Source organism: Hyla sarda, chromosome 9 (assembly GCF_029499605.1).
Source record: "Hyla sarda isolate aHylSar1 chromosome 9, aHylSar1.hap1, whole genome shotgun sequence".
In the NCBI taxonomy this organism is placed as follows: Eukaryota; Metazoa; Chordata; class Amphibia; order Anura; family Hylidae; genus Hyla; species Hyla sarda.
This window is the reverse complement of record NC_079197.1, coordinates 172,110,356-172,124,369: the sequence shown is the minus strand read 5'-3', so window position 1 is coordinate 172,124,369 and position 14,014 is coordinate 172,110,356. Positions and strand designations below refer to the sequence as shown.

General features: G+C 43.6%; 1 protein-coding gene across 13 annotated transcripts in view; it reads right to left on the bottom strand.

Moving 5' to 3' along the window:
- The window catches only part of SYNGAP1 (synaptic Ras GTPase activating protein 1), a 343,920-nt gene that overhangs the window by 251,253 nt on the left and 78,653 nt on the right, over positions 1-14,014 (bottom strand). For all 13 annotated transcript variants that reach the window (XR_008847792.1, XM_056539466.1, XM_056539472.1 and 10 more), the window contains exon 2: positions 7,537-7,658. Coding sequence is in view for 12 of the 13 variants with exons in the window: in XM_056539466.1 (XP_056395441.1) it covers positions 7,537-7,658 (122 nt within the window). In the remaining variant the exon portion in view is untranslated. The remainder of the gene's footprint in view (positions 1-7,536; positions 7,659-14,014) is intronic.

Sequence of the window (14,014 nt, the reverse complement as noted above, 5' to 3'; positions counted from 1 at the left end):
TCTGAGCATTGTAGTGCGCCCGCAGTGCACTTGACGACCACACATGGGGTATTACCATACTCAGAAGAGATGGGGTTACAAATTTTGGGGGGCATTTTCTTCTATTACCCCTTGTAAAAATGTAAAATTTGGGGGAAAACCAGCATTTTTGTGAAAAATAAATGTTTTTTCATTTACACATCCAACTTTAACGAAAAGTCGTCAAACACCTGTGGGGTGTTAAGGTTCACTGTACCCCTTGTTACGTTCCTTGAGGGGTGTAGTTTCCAAAATAGTATGCCATGTGTTTTTTTTTTTAAACTGTTCTGGCACCATAGGGGCTTCCTAAATGCGACATGCCCTAGAAAAACCATTTCAGCAAAATGTGCTTTCCAAAAACCAAATGTGACTCCTTCTCTTCTGAGCATTGTAGTGCGCCCGCAGTGCACTTGACGTCCACACATGGGGTATTACCATACTCAGAAGAGATGGGGTTACAAATTTTGGGGGGCATTTTCTCCTATTACTCCTTGTAAAAATTTTAAATTTGGGGGAAAACTAGCATTTTAGTGAAAAAAAAAATGTTATTAACACATCCAACTTTGACATAAAGTCGTGAAACACCTGTGGGGTGTGAAGGCTCACTGTACCCCTTGTTACATTACTTGAGGGGTGTAGTTTCCAAAATAGTATGCCATGTGTTTTTTATTTTTATTTTTTTGCTGTTCTAGCACCATAGGGGCTTCTTAAATGTGGCATGCCCCCCAAAAACCATTTCAGAAAAACTCACTCTTCAAAATCCCATTGTTGCTCCTTCCCTTCTGAGCCCTCTACTGCGCCCGCCGAACACTTGACATCCACATATGAGGTATTTCCTTACTCGAGAGAAATTGGGTTACACATTTTATGAAGATTTCTCTCCTTTTACCCCTTGTAAAAATTGAAAAACTGGGTCTACAAGAACATGCGAATGTAAAAAATGAAGATTTTGAATTTTCTCCTTCACTTTGCTGCTATTCCTGTGAAACACCTAAAGGGTTAACACACTTACTGAATGTCATTTTGGATACTTTGAGGGGTGCAGTTTTTATAATTGGGTCATTTGTGGGGTATTTCTTATATGAAGGCCCTTTAAATCCACTTAAAAACTGATCTGGTCCCTGAAAAATTCCGATTTTGAAAATTGTGTGAAAAATTGGAAAATTGCTGCTGAACTTTAAAGCCCTCTGGTGTCTTCCAAAAGTAAAAACATGTCAACTTTATGATGCAAACATAAAGTAGACATATTGTGTATGTGAATCAATGTATAATTTATTTGGAATGTCTATTTTCCTTATACGCAGAGAGCTTCAAAGTAAAAAAAAATGCAAAATGTTCTATTTTTTAATCAAATTTTGGAATTTTTCACCAAGAAATGAAACAAGTAACGACAAAATTTCACCACTAACATAAAGTAGAATATGTCACGAAAAAACAATCTCGGAATCAGAATGAAAGGTAAAAGCGTCTTAGAGTTATTAATGCTTGAAGTGACAGTGGTCAGATGTTCAAAAAATGGCCGGGTCCTTAAGGTATATTTGGGCTGGGTCCTTAAGGGGTTAAATCTTCTGCTGAACCTATCAGGAAATTCAAGTTTGTCAATGGGACTGCGGCTATGTCTGCTGTAATTACCACGTACATAAGCCGCAATTCCAAATGATTTCTACTCCATGCAGAATATCTACTCCTTCAATTAAAAAATCTTAATCCTTCCAGTACTTTTTAGGGGCTGTATACTAAAGAGAAATCCAAAAAAGAAATGCATTTCCTCTGATGTCATGACCACAGTGCTCTCTGCTGACCTCTGCTGTCCATTTTAGGAACTGTCCAGAGCAGGAGAAAATCCCCATAGCAAACATATGCTGCTCTGGACAGTTCCTAAAATTGACAGCAGAGGTCAGTAGAGAGCACTGTGGTCATGACATCAGAGGAAATGCATTTCTTTTTTTGGATTTCTCTTTAGTATATAGCCCCTAAAAAGTACTGGAAGGATTAAGATTTTTTAATAGAAGTGATTTACAAATCTGTTTAACTTTCTGGCACCAGTTGATAAAAAAAAAAAAAGTTTTCCACGGGAGTACCCCTTTTTTTTAGCTCTTTTTTTCTTCTTCTCCATAACGGACCCTGAACAGGGTTGGAGCACAACGGGCACCACCGGACTTGGCATGCAATCCGTCGGTTGTGCGTTATTTTGGAGGAGTAAAATAGCGGACATGCAGGCTTTTTTTTCCCCGCTCAGCTCCCGTTATTTTGTAATGGAACTCCCTTTAGCGAAGCCCGATGGCATTGTGAATGAGCCCTTACCCTCCTCCACGCAGGCCAGACGAAGCGAGAGCTGAAAGTATATGCAACCTACTATGCCTTGGGCAAGATAGTCACAATCCTTCATTCTAACCACCTATCCATAGGACAGACAATCAATGATTGGGAAGGCATCAGAACTCTGGAACCGCCACTCATCACATGAATGGAGGCTCCATGCTCCCCCTTCTCAATACCCAAGCACTATTTATTTTAAAGGGGTATTCCAGGAAAAAAAAATGATATCAACTGGCTCTGGAAAGTTAAACAGATTTGTAAATTACTTCTATTAAAAAATCTTAATCCTTTCAATAATTATCAGCTGCTGAAGTTGAGTTGTTCTTTTCTGTCTGGCAACAGTGCTCTCTGCTGACATCTCTGCTTGTCTCGGGAACTGCACAGAGTAGAAGAGGTTTGCTATGGGGATTTGCTTCTAAACTGTGCGCTTCCTGAGACACGTGTCATCAGAGAGCACAAAGACAGAAAAGAACAACTCAACTTCAGAAGCTCATAAGTACTGAAAGGATTAAGATTTTTTGATAGAAGTAATTTACAAATCTGTTTAACTTTCTGGAGCCAGTTGGGATGTATAAAAAAAAGTTTTTTCCTGGAATACCCTTTAATATGTTGATTCTTCTGCCAGAGTCCAAATCCTTGTTGGAATTTCCATCTGGGAACTTCTTATATGTGAACTGAACACCGCGAAACCTATTGAAATCAATGGTCATGTGATGCAAGTCGGAATCCGCACAAGATTTCCATGAGTAAATTCTATGTGGATTCTCTGTAGTGTGGAAAGGACCTTACAGGATCCACTTCTAATACCACAGGGCACATCACACACATCTAATAGGGTATTGATATAACTATTCAGTAAATGCATGTTATGGTTTTAAAGGGGTACTCCACCCCTTTGGATAGGGGATAAGATGTCTTGGGGCCGGAGTATCCCTTTAAGCAACAAGTTTTGGCTTTGTGGCACCAGATCCCTGATAAAGATTCTGGGGCCACCATGCTGAAACGCAATGCTTATTAAAAATTTGAAGATGAACCAGCCTGACGAAGGGTCCGGTGTGGACCAGAAACGCGTTGCTTGTGTAGTTCTGTTATAAACCGACTTTTAAGACATAACCAGATGTCCTAGTCCTAACTACCTCCAGCAGACCAGCGCCAGAGACGGTCGTTTTTTTCTACCCTGTATATTGCTTTTCACTGGAAGCAACGCATTTCTGGTCCGTACCAGACCCTTGGTCAGGCAAGGTATATACACCTTGCCTGACGAAGGGTCCGGTATGAACCAGAAACGTGTTGCTTGTGTACTTCTGTAATAAACTGACTTTTTAGATATTACCAGATGTCCTAATCCTAGTATATTGCTTTTCACTGGAAGCAACGTGTTTCTGGTCCGTACCAGACCCTTCGTCAGGCAAGGTGTATACACCTTGTCTGATGAAGGGTCCGGTACGGACCAGAAACGCGTTGCTTGTGTACTTCTGTAATAAACCAACTTTTAAGACATTACCAGATGTCCTAGTCCTTACTACCTCCAGCAGACCAGCGCCAGAGACGGTCGTTTTTTCTACCCTGTATATTGCTAATTTTTTATTTATTTTTTTGTCATTCAAGCATATGGGCATCTAACATCTAACGTAAACCAATGTCTAAGTATTAAGGTGGAGCACTCACCAAATGTGAAGACAGTATTCGTTTATTATTTGTCTGGCATGACACAATACAAAAAGGTTCAGTGGGGACACAGGAAACAGAGTGTGAAACAAGGGTGACCTTTTTTGTATTGTGCCATGCCAGACGACTAGCAAACAAATACTATATTTACATTTGGTGAGTGCTCCACCTTACTATCTTTTCTACTTTGACATTGTAAATCTACTACTATGGATTATGTGTTGTTGAGCACCAAAACATTGTGATTTCGTAAGGCCGGATGCATTGGTTGTCCTGTACTTATCTCCTTGATTCCTTACGCTACAAGTTTCATGCCCTGTGCCCCAGAGTTTTCTTCTCTCCCTTTTTTGTAATAACAATAATTTCATTAATAAGTGATAACCGCTCAGGTAAGTGAGCTCCTTTAAAGGGTAGCTCCCACCATCTTTTTTTTTTTTTTTTTTGTCCCTGCCTATTGCACATCTATCCCTAACCCCCTCCCTGCTTTAAATTTTTTTTTTTTTACTATATTAAAATTTTTTGTCTTTTTTGTCTGCCTGGTAGTGTGCTCACTACCAGGCAGACTTCCCCAGCAGGCACCACATCACTGATGCCTGCTGGGGCCGAATTCCACCCTTACTTCATCTATACAGGGTGCCTCCAGCTGTTTCACCACTACAACTCTCAGCATGCCCTGACATCAAAGGATAGGGGATAATATGTCAGATCGCCAGGGTCCCGCTGCTGGGGACCCCCGGGATCGCCGCTGCGGCATTACTGCACAGAGCGAGTTCGCTCTGTGCGTAATGACGGGCAATACAGGGGCCGGAGCATCGTGACATCATGGCTCCGCCTCTCATGACATCATGGCCGGCCCCCTTAATGCAAGTCTATGGCAGAGGGCATGACGACCGCCACGCCCCTCCCATAGACTTGTATTGAGGGGCGGGCCGTGACATCTCGAGGGGCGGAGCCGTGATGTCACGATGCTCCGGCCCCTGTATTGCCTGTCATTACACGTAGAGCGAACTCGCTCTGTGCAGTAATGATAGCGGGGTGCCGCAGCGGTGAGGACCTTGGAGTTAGTCACATGATGTTGTTGTCACATGTTTGTTACCCAGAGAGCACCAGCTAACCAGGTGACCTGCAGCTTGACCTATGGGCTCCTTGCTCTGCCCCCCTTTATAAGGAAGGGAGGAGCCGCAATCTGCCTCTTTAATCATTCATTTCTCTTCTCTGCTGAGGTCAAGTCCAGTGCAGACGTCTCAGAGGCAGTGTCCAGCACATCTGGAGGCCTCAAGCCTAACCGGCAGTCACATGTCAGTAAGTCAAGTCGTCTACGTCTGCTGTCACTACCTACAGTCAAGTCAAGTCTATAGTCAAGTCTATAGAGTTGAAGTCGGTCCAAACACTGCAAGTCTAGCAAGCTGCAAGGTTCCCTCCGTGTTACTGGCCACCTCTCTGGGATCCTGGCCTAGCTGTAAAGACTGTTACCATCTGTCTACCTCAGTAAAGCTACCGTTAACCCTAACCTGTCTTGGACTATTATTGCCCTGCCTAACGTTGGGGTAGCGGTGCTACAGTTCGGGTGTTACCAGGGAAACCACGCCCTGGCATCACGAACATTTAGGGGTTAATAACACCTGCCCCTGGGCTACAACATCTGCCCCATACACCTCCCCTTCCCACCCTGTGGCCCACCACAGATTCAATATAATATAGCCTGTGCCCGACATCCCCGCAGTCGTGTTCCAAAAAGTCATGGAAAGCTTCCTAGAAGAGCGGATCTGGATGATTGGATCTGATGGATCTTATTATGGCTACAATCTGACATTTACAGCAGGATCCCTACATGCAATCACCGCCATATAGACATAAAGATAGGTAAAACGAGATCCAAGAAACGGAGATGAATCGCGCTGCCACAAGAAGTATGTATAGGTAAATTTATTGCACACAAAGGATCCACGCAACGCGTTTCAAAGCCGCTCCGGCTTAGAAAAAGCCGGAGCGACTTTGAAACGCGTTGCGTTGATCCTTTGTGTGCAATAAATTTACCTATACATATCGTATTTTTCGCCGTATAAGACGCACTTTTTCTTCCCCAAAACTGGGGGGGGGAAAGGTTGGTGCGTCTTATACGGAAAATACCGCGGTGGTCCCTGCGGTTATCAATGGCCGAGACCCGCGGCTAATACAGGGCATCACCGATCGCGGTGATGCCCTGTATTAACCCTTCAGACGCGGCGATCAAAGCTGACCGCCGCGTCTGAAGGGAAAGTGACACTAACCCGGCTGCTCGGACAGGCTGTTCACCGCGGCGTCCCGAACAGCTTACAGGACATCTGAAGGGACCTTACCTGCCTCCTTGGTGTCCGATCGGCAAATGACTGCTCCGTGCCTGAGATCCCCTGCATGGCCGGCGCTCTCCTTCGTCGTCATCACGTCGTCGCGCACGCCGTCCCGTCATCCGATAGGAACGGCGTGCGTAGCGACGTGATGGCGGCGAACGGAGAGTGAGGATACCGGGCAGCAGAGACATTCCGGAGCAACGGGGACACCCCGGGGACGCTGCGACAGCGATGGAGGGCGACATCCAGGGCAGCGGTGACGAGTGGTGACGGGTCCGGAGCGGCGGGGACACGTGAGTACTACCTCCTATACCAGTGGTCTTCAACCTGCGGACCTCCAGATGATGCAAAACTACAACTCCCAGCATGCCCGGACAGCCAACGGCTGTCCGGGCATGCTGGGAGTTGTAGTTTTGCAACATCTGGAGGTCCGCAGGCTGAAGATCACTGTCCTATACTTTACATTGTATTTGGTGCAGAATCTTTTTTTTTCTAGATTTTCACCCTTTATAATTGGGTGCGTCTTAGGTGCCGGAGCGTCTTATATGGCGAAAAATACGGTACTTCTTGTGGCAGCGCGATTCATTTCCCTTTCTTGAATCTCCTTTTACCTATATTTGCGCCCGGACGCTGGGAGCCGCAGCAGCCGCTATTACAGGATTGAAGCGCATTGAGTATTGCGCTTCCGTCTGCACAACTCTCTTAGGTGAGTGCGTTTTGATTGGGCTCTTCACTATCTCACCCATCAGGTCCCATCCGGGGGCGCGCAGTCGCGCACCCTATTTTTTTTTTTTTTGTACTTTATAGACATAAAGATGTCCCCACAATACATCCAACGTTCCGATTTTCATTGCGATAGTAAAGGTGAGGATGTCAGATATTACGGTACGTTCTCGATAGAGTTTATGGGTGAAATCCTAGAGGCGGCCTGTGGTGGGTGACATGACCGGACAGTCTGCACTAGCGAATCCCATTGTTATAGGGGGAGATTTATCAAAACCAATGCAGAGGAAAAGTTGCCCAGTTGCCCATAGCAACCAATCAGATCGCTACTTTCATTTTGCAGAGGCCTTGTTAGAAATGAAAGCAGTGATCTGATTGGTTGCTATGGGCAACTGGACAACTTTTCCTCTGGACGGGTTTGATAAATCTCCCCCATAGTGTTTATTTCGGTGGCGGATCACTTGTTCGGAGCACTTACCTCCTCCTCATCGAGCATAAGAAGCTGGTTTCCAGAGATGACACAGTACCGGGGGTTCCAGGCTGGGCGGTCATACGGAGAGGTGACGTAGGGCATCCGATGCATGGGAGGTCCACGAGCATCTACGAGACAAACAGGGAATTGTTTTATTTTAATTTCCATCCAGCCATTGCAGGAATGTTGACACGTTCACATCAGAGCTAGGGTCGCCACTAGAGATGAGCGAACTTACAGTAAATTCGATTCGTCACGAACTTCTCGCCTCGGCGGTTGATCACTTTTCCTGCATAAATGAGTTCAGCTTTTCATCAACTGCCGAGCCGAGAAGTTCGTGACGAATCGAATTTACTGTAAGTTCGCTCATCTCTAGTCGCCACCTTTCTTGCAAAAAAAAAATACCGGCCATGCTAATCTGCATAATTAATTATACATGCGTGACATCACAGGATACACATGGGGAAATACTGTCCTATTCTGACCCCTATAACGCCTTTATTTCTCCTTATACGGCCTGTACGAGGGATCATTTTCTGCGCCCGATCTGTAGTTTTTAACACAGGACTATTTTTGTTTCGATGTGACTTTTTGATCACTTTTTTTTTTTAAATTAAATTCGGGAGTTGCAGTTAGTTATTAACTACAACTCCCAGCATGCCCTGATACAGCCTGTGGCTCAGCAGCTGCCCCAAACGAAAACTACAACTCCCAGCATGTTGGACTATATAGTAGTATATAGTATAGGTCAAAGTTTTCCAACCAGGGGTGCCTCCAGCTGTTGCAAAACTACAACTCCCAGCATGCTGGACTAAATAGTAGTATATAGTATAGGTCAGTGTTTCCCAACCAGAGCGCCTCCAGCTATTGCAAAACAACAACTCCCAGCATGTTGGACTATATAGTGTTATATAGTATAGGTCAATGTTTTCCAACCAGGGGTGCCTCCAGCTGTTTAAAAACTACAACTCCCAGCATGTTGGACTATATAGTAGTATATAGTATAGGTGAGTGTTTCCCAACCAGGGGGGCCTCCAGCTGTTGCAAAACTACAACTCCCAGCATGTTGGACTATATACTGTAGTAGTATATAGTATTGGTCAAAGTTTTCCAACCAGGGGTGCCTCCAGCTCTTACAAAACTACAACTCCCAGCATGTTGGACTATATAGTAGTATATAGTATAGGTGAGTGTTTCCCAACCAGGGGGGCCTCCAGCTGTTGCAAAACTACAACTCCCAGCATGCCCGGACAGCCAACGGCTGTCCGGGCATTCTGGGAGTTGTAGTTTTGCAACAGCTGGAGGCGTTCTGGTTGGGAAACACTAGTATAGTTTATGGTGTAACATTCCGGGAGTTGGAGGATTGGTTGGATAAATATCAACCACTGCATTGCCGGTATTTCTAATATAAAAATACCGGCAGGGTCGCCAAAATACCGGCTGTTCCGGTAAAATACCGGCCAGGTAACAACCCTAATCACAGCACTGGAAGAATAGCAAAGCATGCAGCAGTGCAACCTGATAGAACCCCATTATGAATCAACCCCCCGTATCCAGCATCACTGGGGTGCACTGTACAATGAACCCCAATTGTGTGTCACTTTTTTACGCTCATAACAAAAACCAAAAAGCAGATGTGAACAGAACCTTACTGCTGGAATTTATTGCAGTGTTCTACCTTCTGCATCTCAATGAAGGGCTTTGGCGGATGAATGACAAATTCACATACGCCCCCGAAAAGAGGAAACAACTAGAGACAGTCAGAGAAGAGCTGCAAAAGTTTTTGCAATGAAAAGGATTCAGGCTTGCAGTCAGTTTTTTGGTTTCTCATGATGCAGAAGGACTCTTGTCCAGCTTTTTCCCTCTCAGTATAAGGCTGCATTCACACCACGTTTTTCAATGTGAAAACCGTACGGAACCGTATCGAAAACCGTACGCATTGACTCTCCATTGAAAACCGTATTCCAAACGATGCATCAGGTCACGTCCGTTTTGCACCCTGTACGGTTTTGTCAGTTTTTTTTCCCGTACCCAAAACCGTAGCCTACCATATTGAAACGTATACGTTTTTTTTTTTTTAACATGGGAGTCAATGGAAACTGTATGTGCGTACGGTTCCATCTGGTTTTCACCATACGGTTATTGACTTTGCACAGTTTTTTTTTTTTTCTTGAAATTGCAATCAAACAAGTGAAACTTTATTCATAAAGGAAAGAAAAGTTAAAAACGCATACATTTTTTTTTTCTTAAACGGATGCAAACGGACATCATTTTTCAAACCGTATACGGATTAAAATTTGTACACACTTTTTGATACAGTTTAGTCAGGTTTTGAGGAATCCTTTTTTTATCAGAAACCTGATACGGGAACTGTATTGCAAAACCGTGGTGTGAACCAAGAGCCTAAACTGTATCAAAACAGGTGTACAAATTTTTATCCGTATACGGTTTGAAAAATGACGTCCGGTTGCATCCGTTTTTTAAGAAAAAAAAGTATACGTTTTTAACTTTTCATTCCATTATGAATAAAGTTTCACTTGTTTGATTGAAATTCCAAGAAAAAAACCTGAGCAAAGTCAAAAACTGTATGGTGAAAACCGGATGGAACCGTACACACATACAGTTCTGTACGGTTCCCATTGACTCCCATGTTTTAAAAAAAAATGCATACGTTTCAATACGGTTTTTCACCAGGAACAGAAACCGTGGTAGGCTGGGTTCACGCTACGTTTTTGCCATACTGTTTTCAATCCGTTTTTCTAAAGAAAACCGCATGGCAAAAAAAAACGGATGGAACAGTATGGAAAAAAGTAAACCGTATGCGTTTTTAAACAGTATACTGTTTTTAAAAGTGCATACAGTTCCGTCAGTTTTTATTAAAAAAAAAAAACATACGTTTTTGAAAATTTTGTCCATTTTTAATGGGAGGGGTCTTGGGTGGGGACTTTAGGATTCAAATGCGCATGTGCAAAGTAAAAACGTATAAGTTTTTCCCGTATGGAACTGTGTACATGTGCGTTTCCCATTGACGTCCATGTTAAAAAAAAAAACATATGCGGTTGCAGTACGGTTTTTAAACCGGAGTCAAAACCGTGGTTGACCACAATTTTGTCTCCGGTTTAAAAACCGTACTGCAACTGCATACGTTTTTTTAAACATGGACGTCAATGGGAAACGCACATGTATACGGTTCCATACGGGAAAAACGTATACGTTTTTACTTTGCTCATGCGCATTTGAATCCTAAAGTCCCCACCCAAGACCCCTCCCATTAAAAATGGACAAAATTTTCTAAAACGTATGTTTTTTTTTTTAATAAAGACTGACGGAACTGTATGCACTTTTAAAAACAGTAAACTGTTTGAAAACGCATACGGTTTACTTTTTTCCATACTGTTCCATCCGTTTTTTTTTGCCATACGGTTTTCTTTAGAAAAACGGATTGAAAACAGTATGGCAAAAACGTAGTGTGAACCCAGCCGTAGACTACGGTTTTGGGTACAGGTAAAAAAATGGACAAAACCGTATAAGACGCAAAACGGACTAAACCGGATGATGCGTTTGACATACGGTTTACAATGTTAAGTCAATGCATACGGTTTTCTATACGGATTCCTCAAAACCTGACTAAACTGTATCCAAACGTGTGTATAAATTTTAATCCGTATACGGTTTGAAAAATGATGTCCGGTTGCATCAGTTTTTTAAAGAAAAAAACTTATACGTTATTTCATTCCATTATGAATAAAGTTTCACTTTGATTGAAATTCCAAGAAAAAAAAACTGTGCAAAGTCAAAAAACCGTAAACCTGCATACGGTTTACAATACGGTTCCGTACGGTTTTCAAATTCAAAACGTATACGGGAACTGTGTTGCAAAAACGTGGTGTGAACCCGGCCTAATTCCTATTCTCTCACCTCCAGAAGTCTCGCTCTCCGAATATCTCCATCACGGTCACGCCTTCATAATTAAAACCTTGTAAACCTTTCTAGTCTTGAGCACGAATATTAAAAATGCTAATTTTTACCGTAAATATCGGCACTTCGCAATTTCGTGAATAGTTAGAATATAGTGATATATATTCGTAATGACTAATATTCTTTTTTTTTTTTTTATATATATATATATATATATATATATATGCAAATTTTTATGTGAATATTTATGCGAATATCGTCATTTCCAGACTGGACACTGATCCCTCCCTTCTTTTAGGTGAAAGATATAATTGCGCATGCGCACTATGGGGGAGATTTATCAAAACCTGTGCAGAGGAAGAGTGGTGCAGTTGCCCATAGCAACCAATCAGATCGCTTCTTTCATTTTCCACAGGCCTCTAAAGAGGCCTGTGGAAAATGAAAGAAGCGATCTGATTGGTTGCTATGGGCAACTGCACCACTCTTCCTCTGCACAGGTTTTGATAAATCTCCCCCTATGTGAATTTAATGACGGATTTTCGCGTGGAAAAAAAAAAGGAGAACGAACATAGCGAATATGCAAATTTCGCGAACATAGGACGAATATTCATCCATATATTCGCGAAATATGGCAAATTCGAATTTGGTCCCTGCCGCTCATCACTATCTATGTCCACTCTATTATCTCGCCTGCGTTACGATCACATTCATCCAGCTGTCTTGAGGCAAATGTTTTGTACACTTTTTCATACACTTCTTCCATCTTCTTAAATAAAACGTATTTCCTGATCAATTTATACAGCTCATCCATTGGTTCCCCAATCCCTCATCCATGCGCCAATTCCATGTAACCTCAGTTTATGTCTTAATTTTCCCTGGAGAGACAACACAAAATAGTCACATATGGGACGTACACAGAACAAAGGAGGGGCACATAGCACAAACCACAATGGAGCCCTTAAAGGGGTACTCCGGCAGAATTATTATTATTATTTTATTTAAATCAACTGGTGCCAGAAAGTTAAACAGATTTGTAAATTACTACTATTAAAAAATATTACTCCTTCCAGTACTTATTAGCTGCTGAATACTACAGAGGAAATTCTTTTCTTTTTGGAACACAGAGCTCTCTGCTGACATCACGAGCACAGTGCTCTCTGCTGACATCTCTGTCCATTTTAGGAACTGTCCAGAGCAGCATATGTTTGCTATGGAGATTTTCTCCTACTCTGGACAGTTCTTAAAATGGACAGAGATGTCAGCAGAGAGCACTGTGCTCGTGATGTCAGCAGAGAGCTCTGTGTTCCAGAAAGAAAATAATTTCCTCTGTAGTATTCAGCAGCTAATAAGTACTGTAAGGATTAAGATTTTTTAATAGAAGTAATTTACAAATCTGTTTAACTTTCTGGCACCAGTTGATTAAAAAAAAAAAAAAAGTTTTCCACCAGAGTACCCCTTTAAGCAATGCATACAGCAGTGCGGCTAATCTCGATGCTCTGTGTAATTGTGAACTGAGCAGTGAGGCATACTGTTTCCCCCACCCACTCATAGAAACAGACAGAGTCCTTCTTCCCTGCCCACTCATAGAAAAAGCCTGTGAGTCCTGTTTCCTTCACACACTCAAAGTCTGTGAGTCCTGCTGGCTCTGCCCACACATAGAGAAAGCCTGTGAGTCCTGCCTCCCCCACCCACTTATAGAGAAAGCCCGTGAGTCCAGCTTCCCCCACCCACTTATAGAGAAAGCCTGTGAGTCCAGCTTCCCCCACCCACTCATAGAGAAAGCCTGTGAGTCCAGCTTCCCCCACCCACTCATAGAGAAAGCCTGTGAGTCCAGCTTCCCCCACCCACTCATAGAGAAAGCCTGTGAGTCCTGCCTCCCCCACCTACTTATAGAGAAAGCCCGTGAGTCCTGCCTCCCCCACCCACTTATAGAGAAAGCCTGTGAGTCCTGCTTCCCCCACCCACTTATAGCAAAAGCCTGAGAGTCCAGCTTCCCCCACCCACTCATAGAGAAAGCCTGTGAGTCCAGCTTCCCCCACCCACTCATAGAGAAAGCCTGTGAGTCCTGCATCCCCCACCCACTTATAGAGAAAGCCTGTGAGTCCTGCTTCCTCCGCCCACTCATAGAGAAAGCCTGTGAGTCCTGCTTCCTCCGCCCACTCATAGAGAAAGCCTGTGAGTCCTGCTTCCTCCGCCCACTCATAGAGAAAGCCTGTGAGTCCTGCTTCCCCACCCACTCATAGAGAAAGCCTGTGAGTCCAGCTTCCCCCACCCACTCATAGAGAAAGCCTGTGAGTCCTGCATCCCCCACCCACTTATAGAGAAAGCCTGTGAGTCCTGCTTCCTCCGCCCACTCATAGAGAAAGCCTGTGAGTCCTGCTTCCCCCCACTCATTTATAGAGAAAGCCTGTGAGTCCTGCTTCCCCCCACTCATTTATAGAGAAAGCCTGTGAGTCCTGCTTCCCCCCACTCATTTATAGAGAAAGCCTGTGAGTCCAGCTTCCCCCACCCACTCATAGAGAAAGCCTGTGAGTCCTGCCTCCCCCACCCACTTATAGAGAGAGCC